At 41.7% G+C, this 24,935-nt stretch overlaps 1 protein-coding gene across 5 annotated transcripts in view; it reads left to right on the forward strand.

Annotated features, from left to right (window-relative positions):
* Positions 1–5,853: 5,853 nt before the first annotated feature.
* The window catches only part of SYNCRIP (synaptotagmin binding cytoplasmic RNA interacting protein), a 26,452-nt gene continuing 7,370 nt past the window's right edge, over positions 5,854–24,935 (forward strand). For 3 of the 5 annotated variants that reach the window (XM_050892987.1, XM_050892988.1, XM_050892989.1), the window contains exons 1-10: positions 5,921–5,978; positions 7,453–7,612; positions 8,496–8,614; positions 8,801–8,908; positions 10,635–10,748; positions 10,832–11,008; positions 15,550–15,685; positions 16,598–16,803; positions 21,821–21,970; positions 23,291–23,412. In XM_050892987.1, the coding sequence (XP_050748944.1) occupies positions 7,465–7,612; positions 8,496–8,614; positions 8,801–8,908; positions 10,635–10,748; positions 10,832–11,008; positions 15,550–15,685; positions 16,598–16,803; positions 21,821–21,970; positions 23,291–23,412 (1,280 nt within the window). In that variant the 5' untranslated portion in view covers positions 5,921–5,978; positions 7,453–7,464. Of the gene's footprint in view, positions 5,979–7,452; positions 7,613–8,495; positions 8,615–8,800; positions 8,909–10,634; positions 10,749–10,831; positions 11,009–15,549; positions 15,686–16,597; positions 16,804–21,820; positions 21,971–23,290; positions 23,413–24,935 lie in introns of all 5 variants that reach the window. The other 2 variants (XM_050892990.1, XM_050892991.1) reach the window with 2 other exon arrangements.

Here is a 24,935-nt window from a genome sequence, read left to right on the forward strand (position 1 = left end):
TTTCGTACCCACAGCGGTAGTAAAGCAGTTTGGGTTGGTTTTTTTTTTTTCCTTCAGATTGGGAAGCCTCCTCCTGTAATTCCCCCACCCTTGATAAGCTTGTGAGCTATTTGTATAGGAAGCCTGAGTTTTATAGGTCTGTAGTGGGATGAGGAATATGTGATTACAGGGAATCTGGAGGAAGAGGAACATTTGCACATATACTTCTGTAGGAAGTGGGAAGGGTTTGGGATGAAAGGAACAATCAGTGATTGCGTGGTCTGCTTGCTGCAATGACGGTATTTGTACCGTCAGACTGAAGAGTTAAGACCAACATTCAATCTCCAGTAGTGGGTATTAGTTAAGGGAAAAATGCAAAGATAAAGCAAGCATAGATATGATAGTACTTCCTGGTATGCTCCCCCAGCCTACGCTAATTTTTGCCGCAGATTTTAAATTGGGGTGATATCTCTGCATTTAATAATTTTACATGGGAGTTTCTTCCATTAATTAGGCTAGTTACTTTTGGGGTTTATGGAAATACCTACAGCTTCATGTGACAATGAATTCCCCAGCTTAGTTGCATGTGTGTAAAAGTAGCTCTTTTTTGCTTTGCTACCTGCCAGTTTGATTTGGTGCCTCCTCGTTCTTCCATTGGAAGAAACAGTGAACAGTTATTCTCTAGTTTTCTCTATGCTACTGTCTTTGTAGGCCAGTATTATGTTCCCTCATTTGTCTCTTGTCCATGTTGAAGGTATAGGTTCTGAATAACTCCTAATGCTGCTTTTTTGCTAGTAAGCATAGGGCATTTATAGTTCTTTGTTACAAGGCTGAGCATCTGGTTTCTGAGTGATAATAGTCAGTTTGGGATGGCTTTGAGTTAGCATTTCCACATACACATGGAAGCAACTTCACTGTTTTGTGTGCGTGCAAAAATAGAGTGCTCCTCCTCCTCCACACCTCTTTCAATACTTACACATTAACCTATAGTGTACTGCAAAATACATTGCTCTGAACCCGTGGCTGATAAACAACTGTGTTAAAATCCTCTAACTTAAATTAGAAAAAAGCTAAAGGTATTAATGGAATGTGAACTAAACTACCTCCTGCTGCTTCTGTTGTGCCCTTCTCTTACAATGTCAGCTCTGGAGTGTTTGATTTGGGGGGGATGTACCTGAGCTGGGGGGGGGGGGGGGGGGGGGGTGACATTGACTGGAAAGAGGAAAAAGCAGTGATTGGTATAGGAAAGAAGGACTTTAAAACATAGATACTTTGCAGAAATAAGCAGTCCAATACCCTTTCTTTCACTGGCACTGTTGCTATAGCACAGCCGTAAAGCAAAAGGGAGAGAAGCAGTTCAGGAAGAAGTTGTTTCAAGACCTTCAGTCTATATATAAAATTTGACACCAAGAGAGTTCCTGGAAGAGCCCTATTCCTCCTCGTTGCCAGGCTTGTTCTCTGCCTGTGACTATCTGGGCAAATATTTAGCAGAATGCAGGTGATTTCAACCTCAAAAGCCCTGTAATGTATGGTGTCAAGTCTGTAGGAGCAGACTCCTCATCCATCTTGCAGAACTAGAAGAATTAAAAATTAGTGAAAAATTAGTTACTTTGGTTTTCGGATTCAGGAAGGGAAAAAAAAAAAGTCTTTCCAAATCTCAAGAAAGAAACATCAATTAGTCAGTGGATAGAGTTGTATTTGTAAAGATCAGGATAATTAACTATATCACAGAATCCATCCATCTGCTCAAGCAGGGCAACCTTGAGATGGTTGCCCAGGACCATGCCCAGATGGCTTCTGAATATCTCTAAGGATGGAGACTCCACAATCTCACTGGGCAACCTGTGCCAGTGCTCGGTCACCTTCACAGTGAAAAAGTGTTCCCTGATGTTCCGAGGGAACCTCTTGTGTTTCAGTTTGTGCCCATGGCCTCTGGTCCTGTGAACCATAATCACTGGATTTGCAAACACTTTCTTTGCTGCTTTTGTTTTCCTGACTTAGTTGGAAGAAGTGAAGTGTTTGAAGAGTTATCAGGGTCAAAGTTAGAGCCTTAGAAATAGTTTAAATAAATGGGGGAATAACCTTGATTTTGTTTTAATTAATGCTACCCCTACCTAGTTTTGGAAAAGTGAGAAGATGCACAAAGGATATACCTGGAAAGAATGTTAAAAGAAAATATTACCATTACTTTAGTCTTTCTTTGCTGAAATCATGTGACACTTTTAGATTGTAAGTTACTTTTTAGAATGGAAGAACTCTCAAATCTGCATATTAAAGCATAAGACCAAGCCATTCAGTCATATATGAAAAGTTTTCTCCTGAAGAAAATTTCATGTATCTGATTCATCTCCTTTTGGTTAATTTCCGACTTGCATTTTTCTCTTAATAGGCACAGGCCTTGCATTTTGTAACTCAACCCATCTTCTAAGACATAGAAGCCTCTGACTGGTAGAATGAGCAAATTAAACGGACTTTTAATTAAACGGATGTTTTCCCAAAAAGTCTTATTTTACCAAGGATCTCAGGGTAGTAGGCCAGTGGCCAGCTGTGCACTACATCAAATAAACTGCAGACTGCAGTCCCTTCCTGAAGTTAGATATCCTTATAATACACAGAGATATTAATATGTGGCAGTCTTACCAAGGGGGCTAAGGGCTAGGAATGGGTTGGAACACCTATTGCTGAGAAAACCCCAAGAGTGGCTGAATCACTTCAGAATTGTGCTGTGGCAGATGTAGCACAGGGGGCTTGTTTCGTTATTGCAAGCAGTGACATTTGCTGTATGACCAGAGTGATCTGCCCTTCTAATGCTGTAGCTGATGCATTTCATAGCTCAAGTATAGCCAATCCTATAGCTGAGCCTAAATTTCCAATGCGTGCATACCTGGGACAGGCTCATGCCATGCGATCTTAATAGGTATCACAGAAACTGAAGGTAAGATTCCTGTTGAGTTTCCCTAGATTTTCATTCTTTGTTTAGGGTATAATTCTTTAACTGCACAGAAGTAGCTCAAAAGCAAAAATTAGACTTTCAATCTTATAGTCAAATCTATTTTTCACTGCTTTATCTGTGCAACTCTGTAGTTGGTCCTGTTATAATTACTGGTTTTACCGTGGATGTGCTGGGGAGGCTCAGACATCCAGCTGTGGCTTCAGTGGGGCTCTGCAGCAGTTACAATTGGACCAGAAGCAGGTGGGGGTTTCGTATTCCAGGAAAATTTAGGAATTAACACAACTTTCATTATGGTGAGAAGCTGTCAAACTTTCAGGCATGTGCAGTGAAACTCCTCATGTAAATCCAAGTCACCAGGTAAGTGCCTGCAAATGGTCTTGGCAGGGTATTTTTTCAATAGATGTTCTACATGATTCAAAAAAAAGAGAAAGAAAACTCATTTTATGATTTCATGGATCTTTTCCTGGGCAAACCACTTTTGTCTTTGTCCTACTGATATTAGGGCTAATAACTGGGCTATATTTAGAGGAACTGCATGTCAGACTCTTTGCTTCCTCTTTTCTAAAATTTCAAAGGATCAAATAGCTGCAACTCTGACTCTGGGTCAGCTATGATTTTAAATAAGGGTGCAAATCTGTTCACATTATCCTAGTCTTTTTATTGGTTTTACTTCCATTTTATGGAGGAAAAGGAAAGTGCATAAAAAGATTTCCCTCTAAAAGTGGGCCTGAAAGTGGGAATTACTTTCTCAGGGGTTTGCCACCTGTAGTTAGTCAAATCCACTGAGAATTTTAATCGAAACAGTTTTCACTTGTTTTCATTAGTTCCAGAGAACAAATCCATTTATGAAATGTAGATATTACTCTGGCTCACATCTGTATTGTAAAGACCTCACTGAAACACCTTCTGTAAACATCTGAAAATAACATGTTTTGGTGTGCAGTATTTTCACTGAAAAATGCTCTCCAAATTTGTATTTGAGGATATTACTCTCATTGCCCAGCTGATAGCTGTGTTTTTGGAGAAAGTTATAGATTTTTGAAGGGTGCAAAATATTTACATTTTTATAAAGTATATGATTAAAAACACCACACAAATTTTCACTAAAAAATAGCGCCTTTTTACTGAAATTATATTTTCAGAAAGTTTAATTTTAAAAAAATTTTAAACATAGGGGAAAAGTTCGAGTAAAAATTATTTTTAATGACACTTTCAAATTATAAATTAGCTGGAATATTTGATAGCATACAGCTGCCTTGTATCTGTTGCTATTTCAGACTGACCTGTGGAGTGGTTCAGTTTTTAACGAAGTCTTATTGCATCAAGTACTTGAAGAGATATTTCTTGTCTCACTGAATGCCAGTTGTATGTTTCACATACTTACACACCAGCATGTGAGTATTTGTTGACAGTGAACTAACCCTATAATTGTGCTTGCTCCACTATGCCGGTTTAAGTACTGTTAAAACATTGGAGATACACTGAAGGTATTTGGCGGGGCTGAGGGGCAGCAGTAGTTGGTTAGCTTGTCCCTGAGCTGCCTTTGAGGAAGTGAGTAATACTGTGTGCGCCTTCCTGCCTTCATTTCGCTGCCTTTATCTGGAGCTACAGGTCTGGCAGAGCTTAGTAGGTTGGTTTCCAAGTTTCTCGTGTGAGGTGTGTGAGACGCGTTAGGAACCGGAATTCGGAAGTGTGCAACAAGGATCCCCAGCGAGGGACCTGCATCGGACAACTGACAACGTGCTTGGTTAGACCCACCTTCTGATGGGGCCAGCACGGGAAAGTTAAATCATAAACGAACGGACGCTTAAAGGGCGGCTGTGGGGCAAAGGCCTCGCTTCTCCGGGCGTGCTGTGGAATTTCGGTTGAGCTGCGTGACACCCAAGCCCGTGCTGCTGCCAACTCCTCCTCACCCCGCCGACCACCGCCCGGGGCCGCTTAACGCCGCCGCTTCAGCGGATTCACCGCGCCGCCCCGCGCAGCGACTGAGGGAACTCCCGTTCTCCTTGGAAAAACGCTCCCTCCGCACGACGGTTACGGGGGGGTGGGCTGGGGTGGGTCGGGCGGTGGCCGGTGTGGAGAGCCCGAGGGGGGGGGGAGAGCCCCGGGGTGGGGTGGGGGGGGCCTCAGGGAAGGGGGTGAAGCGCCTCCCGCCTCCCAAGCGGGAACGCCGAGCGCGGCTGCGGCGGGAGCGGAGCGCTGCCGGGCTCTCAGCTGGCCGGCAGCCACACAAAGCGCCGCTCTCCCCTCCCTTTGTCTGCGTGGCTTTGTCTCCTCCGTTCCCCCCCGCCGCGGGCCGGGACTCCCCGCCTCCGGCCGCGGCGGTCCCCTTTGTGCCACCTGCGCGCCGTGGGAACGGCCGCTCGCCCAATCCCCGGCCGGCCCGGCGAGCCGCTCCGCCAGCGCCGTTTTTTTCGCGTGGCGCCCGCACAGGTGCAAGGGCGGCGCGGCAGGCGCCGGGGAGGCCGGGCGCGCCCCGCAACGCGCCGTGTGTCCCCCCACCCACCCGCGGGACTTGGGCCGCCGCCGCCGCCGCCTCCCCTCCCCTCTCGGCAGCGCGCAGCCTGCGCGAGCGCCGCGCGCCCCTGCCGGCTGACGCTCCACCCGGGCGGGGTGGGAGAGGGCGGTGCGCGCCGCTCCGCATGGAACACGGAGCGCGTGGGGGACGGAGGGGAGGGCAGGAGAGACCGCGCGCGCGAGGGCGGGGCGGGGCGGGGCGGGCGGGTGCGCGCGCGCGCGCGGGCAGCCCGGCGGGCGGGGCGAGGCGATAACCCTTGCGGAGCTGCCTGGGAGACCCCGGGTTTGGGGCTGCGCCAGCGCGCGCGGCGCCTCCTCCTCTCCCCCGCCCCCCCCGGAGCCGAGTGGAAGGGGCTGGGGTTGGTGCCAGCAGCGGCGTGAGCGCTCGAGCGGCCGCCATTTTACGCCAGCTCCAGCACACTGTCCGGACACACCGAGGGAGCGGAGAAGGGGGGCAGCTCCTCAGCACGCCGAGCCGCTAGCCGCGCCCCGAGCCCCTTCGCACGGCGTTTCACCCCCGCAGCGACAGGTCAGGCGCTGGGCGCCGGCGGGGCAGGCCGGCGGACTCGGGCTCGCCGCGGCTCGGAGCGGCGGCAGCCGCCCGCGGAGCGGGGTGGGAGCGGGCCGGGGCAGGGCCGGGCCGGGCGGCAGAGGGGGTTGAGGCGGCGGAGGGGAGCCGGCGGGCGGGGCGGGAGGCGCACGCTGGGGCCCTGCAGCGCTGTCGGGCCGGGGCCCGGCTGCCAGGCGCTGCGTGATGGGTGGAGGAGCTGGCTGCCTTCGTGGCCGCCGCTGTCGGGCGGGGGGCGGCCGGCCTGGGCCGGTGCCCACGCACTAGGCCCGGCAGCTGGCCGGCGCTGGGGAGGCGGCGGCGGCCGGAGGGACCCGGGCCGTCCCCGCGCGGGGCGCGTGGTTCTCGCCTCATTGTCCTGCCGGCTCCGCCGCTCCATTCATTGCCCGAGAGGGGCTGGGCCGGGCCGGGGGGAGCCGCTCCGCAGCGGGGCGAGCCGCGACCTCGATGCCCGGAGTGTGCGTGGGGAGGGGGGCCGCTCGGGTCTGGCGTGCCCCCGGTCACGTCGTGAGGCGGTGGGCGGCGGGCAGCGGCGTTTCCCGGCCGGGAGACGGGGCTGGCGGCTGGCCCCTGCATTGTTTCGGGGAGAAGTGTGGCTGGGGGGGTGGCGGCGGGGCCGGGAGGCGCCGCGAGCTCCCGGCCGAGTGGTGAAATCGGGCCCGGGGTGTTGCAACCGCTCTCCAGGGGGAATAGGGTGAGAGGTGGGGAATGGCTGGGGCTTGGGGTGGGGGGGAGCCGCTCCTCCTGCGGGAGTGTGGCGGGGAGGGGGGGAAGTCGGTCACTGGAGGAAGTTGTAGGACATCTGAACGCGCAGAGCACGTGTTTCCATCGGGCTCATGGCGGCTGCCGCTGCCGCCGCCACCGTGGGTGGGTGCGGACTGGGAAGAGCGCTTTGTTCCTCTCACTTGCCCGGCCGACACCGGAGTGGAGGCGGGAAGGGATCCCGGCCGCGCCTGGAGCCTGGAGAGGCGGCTCGCTCCGGGGGGCAGCGAGTTTGCAACGGGAGGTGGAGGCAGCAGCGGGTGTCAGTGACGGTATCGCGGTAGCGGCGGCTGCATGTGGCAGGTTTGCTCTTCCTCCCACCCCCGCCATTGGCTTCTTGCTCCATTTCTAACTTGTTCAGAGCCTCTTAGGGAGTGTGTTAGAGAGACAGAGAGAGGGAGGTGAGTCAGAGTGTCTGGCTGGGTTGTGTAAAACCTGCAGTGAAAGCTACCCCACCCCCGCTAGGCAATGGTGTTAGGGCTTTCCTTTGTGTTAGTGCTTCTTTTGAGGAATCTTGTGCGTCTTCCAAAGCCAGAAAGTATCAGGGAAGTGGTCTACGATTTTTTTTTTTTTTTTTGCAAGAATAGGGCAGTCTGTTGCATGTATTGTCACTTGAATTGTTCTACTTGAAGATATTTTTAGCTTAATTATGATGCTTATTGCATTTGAACAGATATCTGGAAACATGGCTACTGAACATGTTAATGGGAATGGTACTGAAGAGCCCATGGATACTTCTGCTGCAGTTACCCATTCTGAGCATTTCCAGACATTGCTTGATGCTGGTTTACCACAGAAAGTTGCTGAAAAACTAGATGAAATTTACGTTGCAGGTAAGATGTAAAACTTGCAAAACCACACTTACAATATTTTATTGGATTCTGCTGTCTTTGGGCTAAAATAGCAACTTTTTGTGGTTTCCAAAAGTATGGGAACTGCAGTCTTACCAAAATCTGTGGATGTTTTCCATTCAGTGCTTTAATTTGTTGTAGTATTTTTCAGAGAAAAGTCTTGGGCCAGGCCGCTTGGGCTGAGGGGTGGGAAGGAGGAGAAGTATACAGGTGACCATAGCAACGGCTGGAATAGGCAACAGATGATTTTTAGGAGGAGTAGGTGATGTGGTCTTTGTGCATTTTTTACAGTAGTTGTGGGTAACTTTAAGTAACTGAAGCCTTGGTATTCATCTTCTCATGTAAATGATACTTTGTGACATAGTATTTGGGCTCATGGATGCAAAGGTTATTGTATTGGTTCTCTCAGACATGGTAATAGCTAGCATTTTTTAAGCTTGATTTTTGGATTGTGGTGGTCACTTCTAGTGCTGTAGTTTATTTGTCTTTATAGTCTACTCAAAATGTACCAAGGTACCATTGCTAGCCAAGCTAAGTCAGGTTTTGATAGATCCTTCTGAATTCAGGTTCAGGATATTGAAAATAAACTTGGCCTGTGTAACATCTGGGTTTCACAGAAGACAAACAAATACATAAATGCAGTAACTGTTACTCTGAGTCTTAACTTTCTTTGACACTTTTTGATTAAAAAAGATTAAATACACTTAAGTATTTACCTTTGAGGACTAAGTGATTTCTTAGGTATAGTAACTTATGTTAATCAGTGATTGATTTAGGGGTCACTGAAATGTGTTAGATGTGTTAAATGTGGTTAAACAAAGATTGCTGCCCAAATATAATATAGTAATTTTTTTCTTTTCTCTAGGGTTAGTTGCACATAGTGATCTAGATGAAAGAGCTATTGAAGCTTTAAAGGAATTTAATGAAGAAGGTGCATTGGCAGTGCTTCAGCAGTTTAAAGACAGTGATCTCTCACATGTTCAGGTAATGTTAAGCAATTTAGAGTATAATTGTTGAGGGATAAACTGCTAGTTGACTGGCAAGAGGTTTGCTTACGTCTCTTCAGTGATCCATGTGTGATATGTAAAACGAGCACTGTGTTAGTTCAAGGTAAAATTAGATTCTGGCTTGTCATGTTTTCAGAACTAAAGATTAATATATCTTTTGCAGAACAAAAGTGCCTTTTTATGTGGAGTCATGAAGACATACAGGCAGAGGGAAAAACAGGGGACCAAGGTGGCAGATTCTAGCAAAGGACCAGATGAGGCAAAAATTAAGGTATGTGCCTGAAAGATAAAAGTTATGTGGTCTATCTGTGGTTTTTCAAAGCTGTTGTGACAGATACCTTGATTCTTTTGGAACTCTGTTTTTCTTTAAAAGGCTATTTTAGATTATTTGTCATTAATGGAAGCTGTCACTTGCATTTTTATCTTACACTTCTTCAAGAGGAAAGTTAATATGCTGTTAATTACTGGAACTGAATGTATATAAAAGTGAAAAAGATTTGACTGTTTTATGTCTAGTTGAGACAGTTATACTATTTCACAGTGAAAAGTTTTCAGAAACTTGTCAGCATAGATCTTTGAGTTCAGAATGCATAACTTCAGCTACTGGTGGTTGTTTTTTGTTTCTTTTCTTTTTTTTCTTTTTTTTTTTTTTTTCCCTTCAGTTCAGGTTTAAAGCAACTCCACAATAGGGAGGAGATACCACATGTCTGAAAAAACAGATAGTAATGGATTTAGGATTTAGCCCACTTCTTAGGACATAATCACTGTTCTCGTAAACTGTACCCAAAACTGTCTTAGTAATGGACTCGTTATTTCTTGGACCGAGTCTTCTGCTAGCAAGAGACTCCTGTCTCAAGAGTTAGGCATACTATGATTTATTTTAAAATTCTATGATTAGCAACTTCACCAAAGCTTAAGGAGAGGAAAGCCATTTAAGCATGCTTAGTTGATGTCTTAAAAAGCAAGAGAATCTTTCATCTTTAACTTTTCATGTGTAAAGTGCAAAATGAACATGTTATATATTACAAGTAACTATGTAGCTTGTGAAACCAGAAAACCTCTTTTCTCCTGACTTTGAGGCTGGGATGCTGTTAATTATAAATTTAAAAAAAAACAGATAGAGTTTTTGTCACTACCACATAAAACAACAACATTATGAGGACTTTAACTAACTTAAAGTAGCATAGCTTTTACTGCTGATGGCTATAGCATTTAAAATAACTTTGCAGTTTTCTAGTTGTGAAATTACTAACTGTTGATTATAATTAGGCTTGTTTAATATGCTGTTTCTTTGTGTGTAGAGTTGATTTGTCTTTGTACAAAATTATTAAGAAAGACTAATTTCAGAGGAGTTTCTCATATATTTGCATACTGAATTTCATCTAACATATTAAATTGATAGTATATCTGTAACTGTATGCAGTGATTCTAGTGAGGATCACTTCTGCTGGGATGCTGGATGTGCCCACAAGGAGTTTGGGGGGATGGGGGGAGAGGTTAGGAGAAAGGAAGTAGTACTGCCACTTCAGTGGTTGGATACCTGAAGCAGTCAGTACAGTGTTCCAGGGGTGTAAGCACTTAAACATGTGTTCTTCAACTTTACACTTATGAGTAATCTCATTAAGTGAAGGGAACTCCTGTGCATAAATGTTTGCAGGATTGGACATGCCAAAACAAGAAGTGGCTCAGACTAAGATCTTTCTAATTAAAGGGAAGCTCGCTATTCTATTACTTGGCCTTTTTTTTTTTTGTATGAAAATGAAGGAATTGGGAAAACTCTTATGTGAATCTGTAATTTTCTAGCCATGTTTCTTTACCTGATAGTTCTAATAATTGTTTTGCAAGTTTCTTATTGAAGTACTAGCAGTAGGCTTATTTGCCTGTGGGAGTTTCAAAGCAGTACAGTTTAAGAGGAATTATGTCTGTCTGTGAATGAAGTGCATCTAAACTAGCTCAATTTGTATATGATTTTAAAATTTTAAGTTTCTTACTTGAAGGCACTCTTGGAGAGAACCGGCTACACTCTTGATGTGACTACTGGACAGAGAAAGTATGGTGGACCTCCTCCAGAGTCTGTATATTCAGGACAACAACCTTCTGTTGGTACAGAGGTAAGGAGGAGATGTTTATGTAGATGTATTCTTATTCATTGTAAGTATTTTTTTATAAACAACACTCTGTATGTCTATTGTAGATATTTGTGGGCAAGATTCCAAGAGACTTGTTTGAAGATGAACTTGTTCCTTTATTTGAGAAAGCTGGCCCTATATGGGATCTTCGCTTAATGATGGATCCACTAACTGGTCTAAATAGAGGATATGCTTTTGTCACTTTTTGTACTAAAGAGGCAGCTCAGGAAGCTGTTAAACTGGTAAGTTTTCTTACTTGTACTTTTTTTTTTTTTAAGAACACTTTCTGGCTTATAAGCAGTTGTCCTGATCCTAGTGCTTAAATGCTTAAGATGAAACTGTCATTGTTAGATCACTTCATAAACGTCTACTAGGTGTTTTTAAATATTTCCACATTATGTATAAATTTTTACTGGCTGTGTTAGGGACAGGGGAAAAAAAAGAAACCAATGGACTGCTGTTTGGTCCAGTTAGATGAGCCTTTATTATTAACAGAAGTGGTATTAGCAGTAGTGACTTCTGAGCTGTCTGCATCTGGATGGGTTTTAGAGAGAAGTGGTGTTTGGGTTGCTGTGGTGCAGGGGAAGTGTTGGTCAGGTTCTCTGTGATTTCTGACTTGCTTGTGCACCAGCAGGGGGCCCCGTGCTGGAAAAATGCTTCTGAAGTCGCAGAATTTCGTAAGATACTTCAGATGGGAAATTATCACTCTTGAGTGTTAAGGTCTGTTCTGTTTGCTGCAGCTGACTGGAAAAAGTCGTAAATCCTGCCAGGTTAAAAAAACACTTCCTCTGTTTTACACAGAGGCGTAAAATAGTTTGATATAAGGAATAGGCTACTCTTATTAAGCTTTCCAGGTTTTATGCACGAAGTATCCATCACTAAAAAAGAAGGGGGAAAGAAACACCACCCTGATCCTTGCACTGCTCCTTTGTTTTCCTAGTTAAGTTGAATTTGAATTTTTTGAGCTAGTTACTACTACATTGATATGGCCAAGATCAGTGTGCAGTATGACCCTCAAGAGTGCTAACCATACTCATTCTGAGGTGTACTGATACTGTATTAATATAGTAGGGTTAAAATCTCTTGGTTTGTAATAAGGTGCATCTTAAACCGTTAAGATACCCTATTGACATATTAATAATGTAAGTCAGTTGGTGGAGACAAATTAAGCTGAAGATGGGAATGTGTTTTGAAAAAGTATAGAAATATCTACAAAAGTGGAAATACAGAAATATCTGGGATATGCTGTTTTAGCTTTTTAAATAAGAAAGGTTAGTGTTCCTGTGCACAATCCAGATATACTGAGGATAACTGTGTATACCTCTTAGTGCCTTCATTGTCAACCTAGTTATTTATATAGTGTGTGAACTCTTAAGTGTTATGCACATGACTTAGAAAAACAGTGAATCAAATGAAATATGTTCTCAGAGGCACCTAGTAAGCGAACAAAAAGGAATTTTTCTTTGCTTAGCTGGATTTTGCGTAAAGGCAGCACGGTCTGAAAAGTCATTCAGGTTATGTTTCCGTGAAAGTAACATCAGATCCTAGCCTCAGTCTTCCACTAAATGATACAAGGGAAGGAGGTACTTGGTGTCCCTTTATGTCCGATCTTTGATATGCAGGAAGAAAAAGAGTTGTGTTTTTCAGTTAAATAGCCACTGAATGTGATAGTTGAAAAGTGTTGCGATTTGGGCAGTTTTTCAGCCTTTACGTAACCTCTTTGAGGGCAGGGTTAGTTTTAAGTTGGATCATGTGGCATTTGTGAGCTTTTCAATGGTTTCCACCATAGTTGGCTAACTAGTTTGGTGTATTATGTTTCCCAAGTTGTCTAGGTGTGATTTGCAGGGGTACTAGCAAAATAAGGCTGTAGAGCTCAGTTGAAAATCTTAGGTCTATCACTTGTATTAGTTACACATGCATGGGAGAGAAGGGGAGAATTCTCTAAATTGTGTTTGAAATGCTTTTGGGGCTGTGCCTGAGACAAAAATGGAGTGATGCTATGGCCTGATACTGAGATGACTTACAGATCTGAACAGTAGTTAATTTTATGTCCAGTAGTTAATCCAGTGTGGTTGACCCTCGCTGGTTAAGTAGAAATAGCATCTCAAATGTTCACACAAGCACTCTCAGAATTCTGATGTTATTTTTTTTTAACCCCGGATATTTTTTTCCCTGTTACCATGTTTGTGTTTGCCTTCTGTTTTATACTGTTTGAGTTAAGAATTAGAACTCCAGTTGTGTTCTGTCGCACACATGTTCAATTCTCCCTCCTATTTCATATGAAGTTAGATTTCAGTTTTTCAAGAGATTTCTGAGTGATTAAGGTTCCTGTAGACATGTACAGGATAAATGCTGGTGAGGTGAAACTTGTAGGAAAACATACTGAAAACTATAGTAGCATATGGTGTATTTTTGACTAGAGCAAGTGTAAGCTTGATCAAAGTGCGGGTACAGGTGAGTTAGGCAAATATGCCCCTTAAGCAGTTTGCCAGCTATGCTTAGCAGTACAACTTGCCGTTTGCTGCTGGAAATAAACTAAAATTGCTGGTGAAAGTTTAAGTGCATAAAATGACAAGAGAGATCTTATGCATACTTTGACCTGTTTGTGAGTAGGTTCTTATAAACTTAGCCAAAAAAAAAATCTATCATAGTGTTTAGAGGATAGTAATATCTCTGTTACTAACTTCAGGCATTGATTCAGTGGTGACAGGAGGGGGAAGCAGTATGCTGACATAGCTAATTTGGTAGCCTCACTGTTTTGGCACTTTACCCAGATCACGATTTGGGCCTGTTCATGCCTAATTTAAGTTTACAGATGGTATGCAAACTCTTTACCTAAAACCCACCAACTTTATATTCAAGAGCATCTAATTCCAGACTGTTTTCTCTGGGTCAAGAGAAACGTACAATGAAAAGTAGTAGTTAATGTATTGTAGTATGAAAAAACTACTAGAAACTACTGACAATGTGGAATTGCAATATGGTAGAATATTTTCATTTTCTTAAGTTATGAAATATTACTTTGTTGCCATGAGTTGTATGAGAGGCTCTTTTTGGATTAAATGCGTAGCCACACTTTGGTCTTAGACAGGAACAGTCGGATAATACCTTCTATTATCCATATAGAATAGAATATTTCAGTTGGAAGGGACTTGCAATGATCATCTAGTCCCACTGCCTGACCACTTCAGGGCTGACCGAAAGTTAAAGTATTATTATTAAGGGCATTGTTCAAATGCCTCTTTTAAACACTGACAGGCTTGGGGCATTGACCATCTCTCTAGGAAGCCTGTTCCAGTGTTTGACCGCTCTCTCAGTAAAAAAATGCTTCCTAATGTAAACAAATATTTCCTAATGTATGTATGCTTCAGTTAATGAAGAATCAGTTTGTGTCTTGTTTCCAGACTAATAAACTGTCAGGTTCTTTAAAAGTGTTTCTTTGAAGGATTTTTTTTTTTTTTGAGCTGCTGTAATCTGTCTCTTCATTAATGTGTATGAGTCAGTTTATTAGTGATCATAATTACATATATACAGTCTTCCTATGCGGCTGTTTCCTACTTTAAAATCAACTATTCCTCTGCCACATAGGCAACAGATACGGAGATAGAAGTCTTTTACTGTATCCTGCTATGTTTTGAGACATAATTAATTGGGAACATGCCACTCCAGATCCTTTTCACATGTACAGTTCTTCTTTTAGCTCACTTTTGGTGCAGTTGACTAGCTTTGAAAGTTTTCAGTGATGTAGTTTTTTTTGCACAAGATAAATATGAATAAACAAACATCTTCACCCTGATTTTAGTGCACAAAGCAAGAAGGGGTGTGGGAGAACTTGCTTATGCAGGAAGGTTTACCACCAAACACAAAATAACTCCTAGAATAAATAGCTAGATTAAATTTTAAAAAGCTATCCTGCTACTTGTCAATAAGATGTTGACCACAAAATACATTTTCCTAGCTAAAGAACTGTCTGTTGCAGGGCTTCCAGTTGGAAAGGGGTTGATGTACCACCAGTTGACCTCCCTGCTGCTTATTTGGATGATGCATGTCTGTGTCTGCATCTCAATGAAAGGCATTTTTTGTCAACAGATGTCTACAGTAATACTTTTTTTTTTTTTCCCTTAAACTGCTGACTTGTTCAGGGTGTCTTCTAAACAGTCTGTTATGGGAGAAGCATTTGAACAGAAGTCTTAGGATTTCAAGTCAGTAGAAGGTTGTTCTTGCTGTTTACTATCTTTACATGTGTAATCTATGTGCTTTGGAAAGTATTTGCTGATTGCTCTTCCACATTTTGTGGAAAAGACCTGGTCACGGCTCTCTTTCTTTTGTTAACTATGGAACTTTAGAAGGGAATCTGACTTTAATTGTAACTCCTGTTTTGTATTATACACAAATCAAGAATTCATAGATACAATCTATAGAGGAACTTGCATTTTTTTTTTTCTGCACTGTTGTGAAGGGAGAAGCCTTGACCTTGATGACTTGGACATAAGATTTACCTTTCATGGTCCCACATGAAAAAGTCTCTAAAGGAACATGTATTAGGAAAGAGGCTTGAACAAGAAGGGAAGAATAATTGTTGGCTGAAATTGTGGAGATATCTTGGAGCACATGAGTATACTTGAGAACAGTTGAATATGCGTCGTAAGAATGTGTTAAGCTCCAAAGAATTTAATATATTACTCAATGCTACGTTTGCAAAAGTAAAATATTTGGTATGCTGCTGTTGGAGGGGAGTGAACATTATCTGTAATTGATGATTGTCCAATTATTTTTCTTTCAGTACAACAACCATGAAATTCGTTCTGGAAAACACATTGGTGTATGCATCTCTGTTGCCAATAATAGGCTTTTTGTTGGTTCTATTCCTAAGAGTAAAACCAAGGAGCAAATTGTTGAAGAATTTAGCAAAGTAACAGGTAAGTCAATAGCTATGTTTTGTAGAGCTGGAAAGATGTCAAACATGATCAGTGACGAACTCTCTTCACCATCTTTTGGCTTATGGTTCAATGATGATGAATCCAAATGAAGACCACTCAGTATTTGTCCTGACTTTTAGGTGTTTTGGTTTTTTTTTTTTTTTAAAACTGTTGTTGTGCTGAGGGCTGAAGTATGTGATTAGACTAGATGTATGGTTCCAAGTTTTATGTAGAGAATAAGTGTGTAATGCTTAAAAAAGCCATTCAAATAAATAGATGGCTTAATTATTTCAATACTAGTGGATGTTTTAAAACTTTTCAAGGTAAAACTGAAGCAGGTTGGAGAACGTAACTAGTTCTGTGCTTCAGAATTCTTAGTGATTTGATAAGGATCTCTTTTTGATAATGGCATATAAACTGGCAAAGGTAACATTTGATAGCTTTCTCTGTTACTGAATGATATACTTCAGCTTCCTTGGAGCATCACAGAAACTTCTTGGATGTCTTAAAGTCACGCAAGTTTGATCTTGTTGTTTAGATATCCATGGAAAAAACACATCCTGATAAGTGGTGTGACTTAGGGGTTTGAGAGGAGAACTGACAAAGCACAACTTTCGGCTGCCCTTATCTCTCCTCCATTCAGTTAGAGGAAAGGTACTCTTCCATGGCTACTAAGCTTTCTTCACTTAATAAAAATGGAACCTCACTTGGAATAGTCTAATGTCTCTATTTGAAAATGTTGGTCTTGAAGGTAGGGAAATTTTGTTATGTACATGGTCTCAAAAGTCTAGTGTGTTCGTGCTTTTTTGGAACCACTTGTCAGATGCATACTTAACAGAAAGATAATCCCTGCTTTGTAATACAAATTAATGGATTGAAGCCATAACAAATAAATATTTTGCTTAATTTCAGAGGGTCTTACAGATGTCATATTGTATCATCAGCCTGATGACAAGAAAAAGAACCGGGGTTTCTGTTTCCTTGAATATGAAGATCACAAAACTGCTGCTCAGGCCAGACGTAGGTTAATGAGCGGCAAAGTGAAAGTCTGGGGAAATGTTGTTACGGTTGAATGGGCTGACCCTATAGAAGACCCAGATCCTGAAGTCATGGCAAAGGTAATAAAGCTATAAGGGAACCATAATACATTTAAAGTGCCTTGTTCCAAAGTAAGTACTTCTTGACATCAGCCTAAGTTTAAATAGCATCTTTCAGCCTTCTTGACAGACGTGATGTAGGTGAGGTGATAAAAATATGTATACACTCTAGAATTGATGTGAATTTAAAAGCTCCATTGACTGATGTTATTTTGTGCTCCCAAGGCTGAATGTTGAACATAATTCTTGCCAAAATGACACATAGGCCTGATGTACTTAATTTCTCACCTGGAAGTGGTGGTGACTCCAAAAGTTAAAATGGTTATGTAGCTTGGTATTTGGAGGGACAGAAATCTAGATATGATCACAGAAGAAGCCTTAATTATTTTTAACCTTGGAACTTTGTTTATCACTTCAGAATTGGAACATGTCAGTAAGATGCACAAACGTATTTTCAAAGTTGCCTTTAGCAGTTACTTCTGAGAAGTTAGGCAATTGCTTTGTATTTGGAACTCTGTATCTATATTTCTAATTTGGGGGGAGTTAATTCCTTAAAATACTAAGACTAGTAATATTTTGGATTTCGAGTATTTCAGTGAAACTGAAGTCTGGACTGCTAACATTTTGAAGTACGTTGTAGCAGTTGTTTTATATATGTGTGTGATATTTGGCCAGAAACTAATTACCTGATTTTTTTTTTCCATCAGATAATGCCCCGCCCTGTCTTTTTCAGTTATGTTGTGTAGCTGAGTTGTTTAGTGGAAACTCCTAGCTAGCCCATATCCTTATCTCTTTCTTTTTGCTTGCTTTTCATCTGTGCTTTTACTCTCATCTGAGACACGTCACTTGCTGGAGTCCTACTTTGGTGGACCTAGTAAGATAGCTTGGCTGGGATCTCCTCTCTGGTGAGCCACAAGGGAAAAGGGTTGTGGTGGGTGCTCATTTTAGGGAAAAAGCTGTTTTCATAACACGGGTATTACAGAAGCTTTTGGACTACCCTGTCTGCAGACTTTATTTTCCTTGCCTGGCATCATAGACTATCAGCAGTGGGGGAGAGAATCTTGCAGGTAAAATTTGTTGAAGGTGGCACTTCCTAAATATGGCAGCCTATCTATCTGTTCAGCTTCTTGGCTCACAAGAGAAGAGACCTAATCCAGCACACTGTTAAAATAAATGAGCAGGAACTTCTGCTGACGTGACTGAATAGATGAGCAGGAAATGATAGGGGACATAATCGGGTACCTTTCCTAAGTAAGTTTACAGATGTGGGGAGTGAAAGGCTAAAGAAATTAAAGCTTGATAGTGGTTTGCCCCATTTAATGTACAATTTTTTGAATGTGTTAACGCCCTGTATTGTTTTGTATTTGAAATGGGACATGAAAAGGGAAGAAACATAAATACGGAAAATGTGCAGAAAACCAACTTGTATACTTCCAGTGCTATGTGCCAAAGATAGGGCATGGAGCTTGGGTTGAAGACGTATGGAAAAGTAAGACTATGTGAATGAGAATACTGAAAAAGTAGCGAACATCTAGCTTGTGTCTGAAGGCAGAAGTTGAGACAAGTGTTGATGTCTGACCTTCCTCACTGGCTGTGTCCCTTAGTTTATTCTTGTAACAAGGAAAGTCTCTGCTCCAGTCTTTCTTGCCCACTTCCTGTACATTTGGAGAAACTGACCACATCTGGCACTTCTGGAAGTGTTAGGTTTACTTTCTGTTGTTTATTACTCTTTCTCCTAAGAGAAAGAGCAGCTGAGCTGCTGCTGCAGTCAGTAATCTCCCAGATGTGAGCTGGAGGTTGGCTGTCATTGCTTCTGAATACTGTCAATCGGGAGCAAAGGGAGAGCTATTGACCCTTGTCGTCTTACACATTCCTGTGGTAGAAGGCTCTGGAGGAAACACTGTGAGTAGGAGTAGGAGGTTGCTTTTATCAGAGTAATCATCTGATCGGTGGTTTTCTTGTCAAGGCTGCTAGAAAAGCAAGTGAGCAAACTGTGAGGAAGACAAATTCACCTTTGTAGCCAGAAGGTGAGCAGTGTTGTTCTAAATACCTTGCAGAAGTAGTATGTCATTTCATCAATATATGGACACCTACTAATTTAAATTTCTGAAATGTTTACTTGAGCCTTTTTTCCTTTCTCCTCTAGACTTTTGCTTAAATTTTGTGATGAATACTGTATGAATGCATACTTAAAATTTAAATGGGCTGTTACCTTAACTATGAAGTACCTTGAGCGTGATGAGGTAGAAAGCTAGATTCTGAAGCTAGATATATGTGCTACAGGAGATTAGTGCTTGTACTGACAGATCAGAGTATAATTGGTTAAGTAAGTGATTTCTGGTCCAAAGTGAACTTTTTTTCCAACTTCCAGTAGCTACGTTGATAGCTTAATTTCTCCTAAGTGTTATTTTGATGCCTCTTAGACCTGTAGTGCAGATAAATCTCTTAATGTTTTACTTGATTTCTGTAGCATGGCTGAGGCTACAGAGGACGTTCTGGAGTGGCAGGTTAAGCAGCTAAATAAAGTCTTGTGTTTGTGGCTGCCTGGTAGATTACAGGACAGGAGACAGGGCTAGTAACCCTTGGGAGAATGTGGTAATGAAGTCTGAAGTGTTTGTGCTGTAGGTAAGAGGAGGAAAAGGAGCAGATCCCAGAAGTCTTGGGGGTAGTCTAATCTTAAGCAATTTTAAAAGCAAATTCTGCCTTTATGACAAAATGCTGCTGCTGGAATATTGCTTGTTAGGTGTGTATTTATGGATCCTTGGTGTTATAATCTATGAGCCTTAATGAAGAGGACTTCCTCCCCCCCCCCCCCTTCCCTTTTTAGATCTCTTAAATGAAGTAAAAATGGGTTCATCTTTTCTCAGCCTATGCTTTAAGCTGCCTCCTAGCTTTGACATCTTCTTTGACTGGTTCAGCTACGCTTTTAACCTGTAACATGACCAAAGGTGTTAAAAAAATTTCAGCTGTTAGAAATTAATGGATTTGTCTACACTGGAAAAAATTTAATTAGTTGCTTTTTACTTCTTTAAAAAATGTTGTATTAGTCAGTGCATCTTGTAAGAAAAAAGTGATGATTTTTGAGGTTTTTAATCATGTCTGACAGTATGTCAGTCATTGTGGATTTATTAATGAAGGCTATTTAGGGTTCCTCATGAGATTCTAGTTTTCATCCTTTCCTAAAGTACAAGAATAAGGAACATTTGTTTGAAAGTTACTGGTTTTTAAAAGCATTGATTACATCACAAAACTTCCTGTAATTCATTTTCATGAAATAAGGTTAAGGTAGCAATTAGGACGGTTTACTAAAAATGGTTATTACACATGGGTCACAAGAAATAAAGGTTGCTCTTGCCATCAAGGCATGTAGGAGAAGCCTAACCCAGGATAGGAAGCAGCTTTCCTCATGGAGCTGGCTGTGACACTGATCTCCTGAGAATTGGCAAGAGTAACTATTGCCAAAGACTAGCATTGATACGCTGGGTCAGATTTATCATCTGTGGTATCCCTGCTTCCAAACTCTGCATCCCATCCTAGTTCAGCTAGCACGTGAGACAAAGATTTATGGAAGTCTGTCCTGTTTATTTGTAACTTAATTACATAGTAATTCTTATAAAAAGGCTGTCTGGGTTTATTGGGTTCCTGTATGTGGTGGGAGTAAGAGATTATAGCTCCGCTTCAAAAATCGAAGCGTGCTTTCTTTGGTCCCTTCACACCCTATCTTATTTGTGTTGGCCTTCAGGGTTAGGAGCGGGAAGTTGGTGCTGCAATGTACAGTGTTCACTTTTTGTCATCAGCTAATTTGAAACCACTAGTAGTGGAGGAGATGTGAACAGAAGTTGCAGGTCTTTGCAGCTGGTGTGCAGCTGCATTGTAGGAAGGTAAGACTGTGACCATTCTTTGGCAGTAGGAGGAGACTAGGCTGTCGGAGCATGGTGGCAGCATATGGAAGGGACTCTCCCCAACAAGTCAGAGAGGCTTGTAAATTGTGAGAACTCATGGATGACATCATGTAAACGTGCTAGTGTACAGTCATTTAGTGCGACCTCAGTGTGGACACAAGGATGAGTCTTTGAATACTAACGGGTCACTAAATATGTGATTCCTGGTGTCCAGTGTACGTTGTCTGCTATATTAAATAAGAGTCTAGTTTCAGCCTTTGTCAGACTGCTCTGTATTTTCTTTTATCATAAGCAGTTGGTGGTTGATGAAACTTTATATTGATGATTTAGTCACTGTCATGCAGTTAACAGGGCATATATCAATAGTTGAAAGATAACCTCTCTGATTTTATAAGCTGCATAGCAGTCTTTGTGTAGCTTAAGAGCCACATTGCATGCTTTAGAGAGCTGGGGAAGGGAATAGACTTTCAGAGTTATTTGGAGGTGGCTGTTCCTCAAGGGAAGGACACAGTTTGACTTGTGAGAAAGTCCAAGGGTGACTTGGCAGCGTCAGCCTTAGTATCCCCTTCTGTCGGCATTCTCTTTTCTAGCTGTGGCTTCGGGTCACTGAGTGCTCCTCAGGCAGGCACAGTCCTGATGCTAGGTATTTGGTGTAGCTATAGCATGGGAGCCACAAGTTAAGCAGCTTGAGAGCTGCAGGCCTGTCACCTCTGACCTAGATATTATAGTGATGACTGTTTTGCAAATACCTGAGCAAAAACCTGTCTAAACAATGAAATGTTTTGATAAGTTAATTATTTTGTGTGTAACCAATCCTGGTTGTCTTCTTTCAAGTTTGAAAGTGTTCTGAGTTGCTGCTAGGATTCTTTTAAACATTAACACAAATTGGATTGACTTTCAGGATACTAATGTAATCATGTTTGAAAACAGATTTAATATTTCTATCAGGGAATTTTGGAGCTAACTCGTGCTGTATGAATATATAAATATACATGTTCGTGTATATAAAATGCTGTACATAAAATGTAATGATGTTTTCAGTACTGCCAATAGCAGTGACTTGCAAAACTTCATTTTGTGTTTTGGAATTAGATCATACTTCTAAGTCCCTTTTTTTTATTATTATTATTATTTAGGTAAAAGTTTTGTTTGTACGCAATCTTGCCAATACTGTAACAGAGGAGATACTAGAAAAGGCCTTCAGTCAATTTGGAAAGCTAGAGCGAGTGAAGAAGCTAAAAGACTATGCTTTCATTCATTTTGATGAACGGGATGGTGCTCTAAAGGTAAGTGAAGAGGACTGTAACTGTGTGTGTGTAAGTAGTGACTAAACATAACATGTAGAAGCTGTATACTTCTTTTAACTTGAGAAAAAGCTCTGTCTGGAGAAATGGTAACACATTGTCATTGATAACTTTGTCTTCTCTGGGTGTCTCCTAGGAAGATGCAGTTGCTAGCTTGAAAAGTGGGTCTTAGATGCACCTAAGTAATTCTGCTGATGAGTATCTAAGATAATCATATGTGTTATCATTTGAAACTGAAGTGCCAGAAGTTGAATGACTCTTCTTACCAAATTATTGGTAGAATCTAAAGCAGTTTCTCTAGGGCAGGTGATAAAAACTTAGGTAATCTTTTTATTTTCCAGGAACAGAATGACTTCCTTTTTATGGTGTGGAATAAGCACCTTTTTCTTTTTGATGAGAGGTGCTGGACAATTGAGTAATTGTCATTCCTGGATTTTGCTAGCCTGGCTTGATGTTTTTTTCTCCTGTCATCTGTCATTAGGAAGGGAAGGTGTAATTCCTCTCCTGCCTATAGTGTATCTATTTTTTATATTCTGTGGGAGGATGCAGGATACAAGGAGATTCAGTTTTTCTTACTCTTCCAGATGCCTTAAAGCAAATACTTAGGAAGATGATGGAAAGAATCTTTTCATAGGATCTGTATCCCGTCAAGGCTTAGCTATGTAGAGTCCCTAAAAGTGGTAGAATCTTTAGGATTCCCTTGCTTGAATTTAACTTGTAGCAATTACTGTGACCCATGGGAATTGTACGTGTGTGTGCTCGTGGGGTTTTTGTTGGGTGTTTTTTGTCGTTGGTGGTGGTTTGTTTTGGGGTGTTTTTGTGGTCAGAATGAGACTGTTAAATTCTAATTTTTGGCTTCTGGTTTAAAAAGAAAGTTACAGTTATTACAAGTAAAATAAAGGAATAAAAACATATACTGATCTCTAGCTTTAGTAGTGTTTGTGTGTGTGTTGACATTAGAAATTTATTCCTGTATTGCAAAATCTGTACTTTCAGAGGACAGTTCCATCACTTCATTAATTGAAACAGCTTGCAAAGATTGAAGCCTGTTTACAGTTTTGAGTGGAAGATTTCTAAACTGATACATGCAGTCCTGGGTTTGAGAGCCAAGTTAAGAGGAAATGCATAACTCTGGAACCCACGATACTATGCTGTCTGATTATTTAAAAAAATTTTTTAGCTTTATATTGTTGTTTTAGTTCTGGATAACAAATTTTAAAATGCATACTCTAAAAGATAGAATAAAATTAATAACTTCACATATGTTTAGAAGTATATTTAAAGTCTGGTTAATTCCTTCAGGCAATGGAAGAAATGAATGGCAAAGATTTAGAGGGAGAAAACATTGAAATTGTTTTTGCTAAGCCACCAGATCAAAAAAGGAAAGAACGGAAAGCTCAGAGGCAAGCGGCTAAAAATCAGATGTAAGTGTAAATGCATGCACATATGTTGTATTACTTCTGAAAGATGTACACGCCTGCAGAATTAGAACTGCTGGATATTTTAGTAGGTATACGATAGTGCATACAGGTTTTCTGGCTTCTCTGAAAATGTTGGATTCATTTAAATTGTTTACATTTTACTTAAGATCTAGTAATGGTGTTGGTGAGAACTCGGGTATTGTTTTGCTCTGCTTATTGAGTGCGAGAGCACCAGAGGAAATGTTTGAAGATCATGAAACTTCTCACTTTTTATTCTAAACTTTCATGTACTTCTGCACTGATACGTCACATGGATGAATTTAGCAACATGTGCTCCTCCCAGTGGGCTTAGCAGTACTGGTACAGCCCTCCCTGTTTAGTAAAGTACCCACTGAAAGGAGGATCCTGACATTCTTTTTTGCCACTTCCAGAAGATAGATCTGCTCATGAAGCTTATAAACTCACTCATATTAATAGAGATCTTGCACTAATAAATGCTGAACATGGCAAAAAAAAAAAAAAGGCATTTCTTGCTAGTGTGCTCTGCTTAGTGTTCTCATGTGTTTTTCTTCTTGGATATCTTGTAGCTTTCCTAACCATCTTCCCTCCCCCACCTTATTTCCAAAAATAACTTCTGCTAGTGCTGCTGTGCAGCATCCAAGAAGACGGAATGGTGAGGTTACCAGATTAATACAGATCTCCAGATGGTGACCTACTGTACACATGGAATTGGTTAAGTTTGCCCTGCTCCATAGTTCTTGTAACTTTCTTGGCCCCTTTGTTCTTCTTCCTTGGGCATCTGGTGTTGCTGTAAGAAGTGGATTTCTTCTTTTTTCTTTTGCTTCTCTTCTGTGCCAGGCAGGCCTTTTCTGTTCTGCTTAAGTCTTTTGGTGATACAACTTTATTTCTTTCTGTATATACTGTATCTTGGCAACACCACCATAAATACCTGTTTGTGCAACTTTCACATTTTATATTTTAATTAAACAATTTGCCTCTCAACACAGGCAGTTATTGGCATGGTTGTGTTGTCTCTGGTTGGAGATATGCTCTCAATGAGCGCATATTCATGAGATATGAATATCATCATGATATTCATGATCTCACTCAATGAGATACTCATTGAATTTGAGTAATACCAAAAAACCATTCTCATACTGCAGTATACAAACAGTTTTGCTAGCTTGGTATTCAAGATCTAATAATGGCCCATTTCCAGTGATGAAAAGGAAGGTTTTCTTAAAATGCACTTGATCAGTTATAATGCTGTGTGATTTTCTCCCCACCCCCCAACTGTTCTCTGCAGATTATTTGAGACCCAGATTTATTACTTCTGGATAGCATGCATGTATTTATAACACTGGAAGTCTTCTGGCATGTGTCACCTCTAATATTAATATGCTGTATGTTATCTGCATCCCTGCCCCTTTTATTGTTTAAGATGTGCATGTCTCATTTTGTGGAGGTAGGTAAAGTAGAGCTGCCTCTCTTGTTCTTCTAGTCAGAGGTATGGTAATGCCACTTGT

The sequence above is a fragment of the Gymnogyps californianus genome, chromosome 3 (genome assembly GCF_018139145.2).
Source record: "Gymnogyps californianus isolate 813 chromosome 3, ASM1813914v2, whole genome shotgun sequence".
NCBI lineage: Eukaryota > Metazoa > Chordata > Aves > Accipitriformes > Cathartidae > Gymnogyps > Gymnogyps californianus.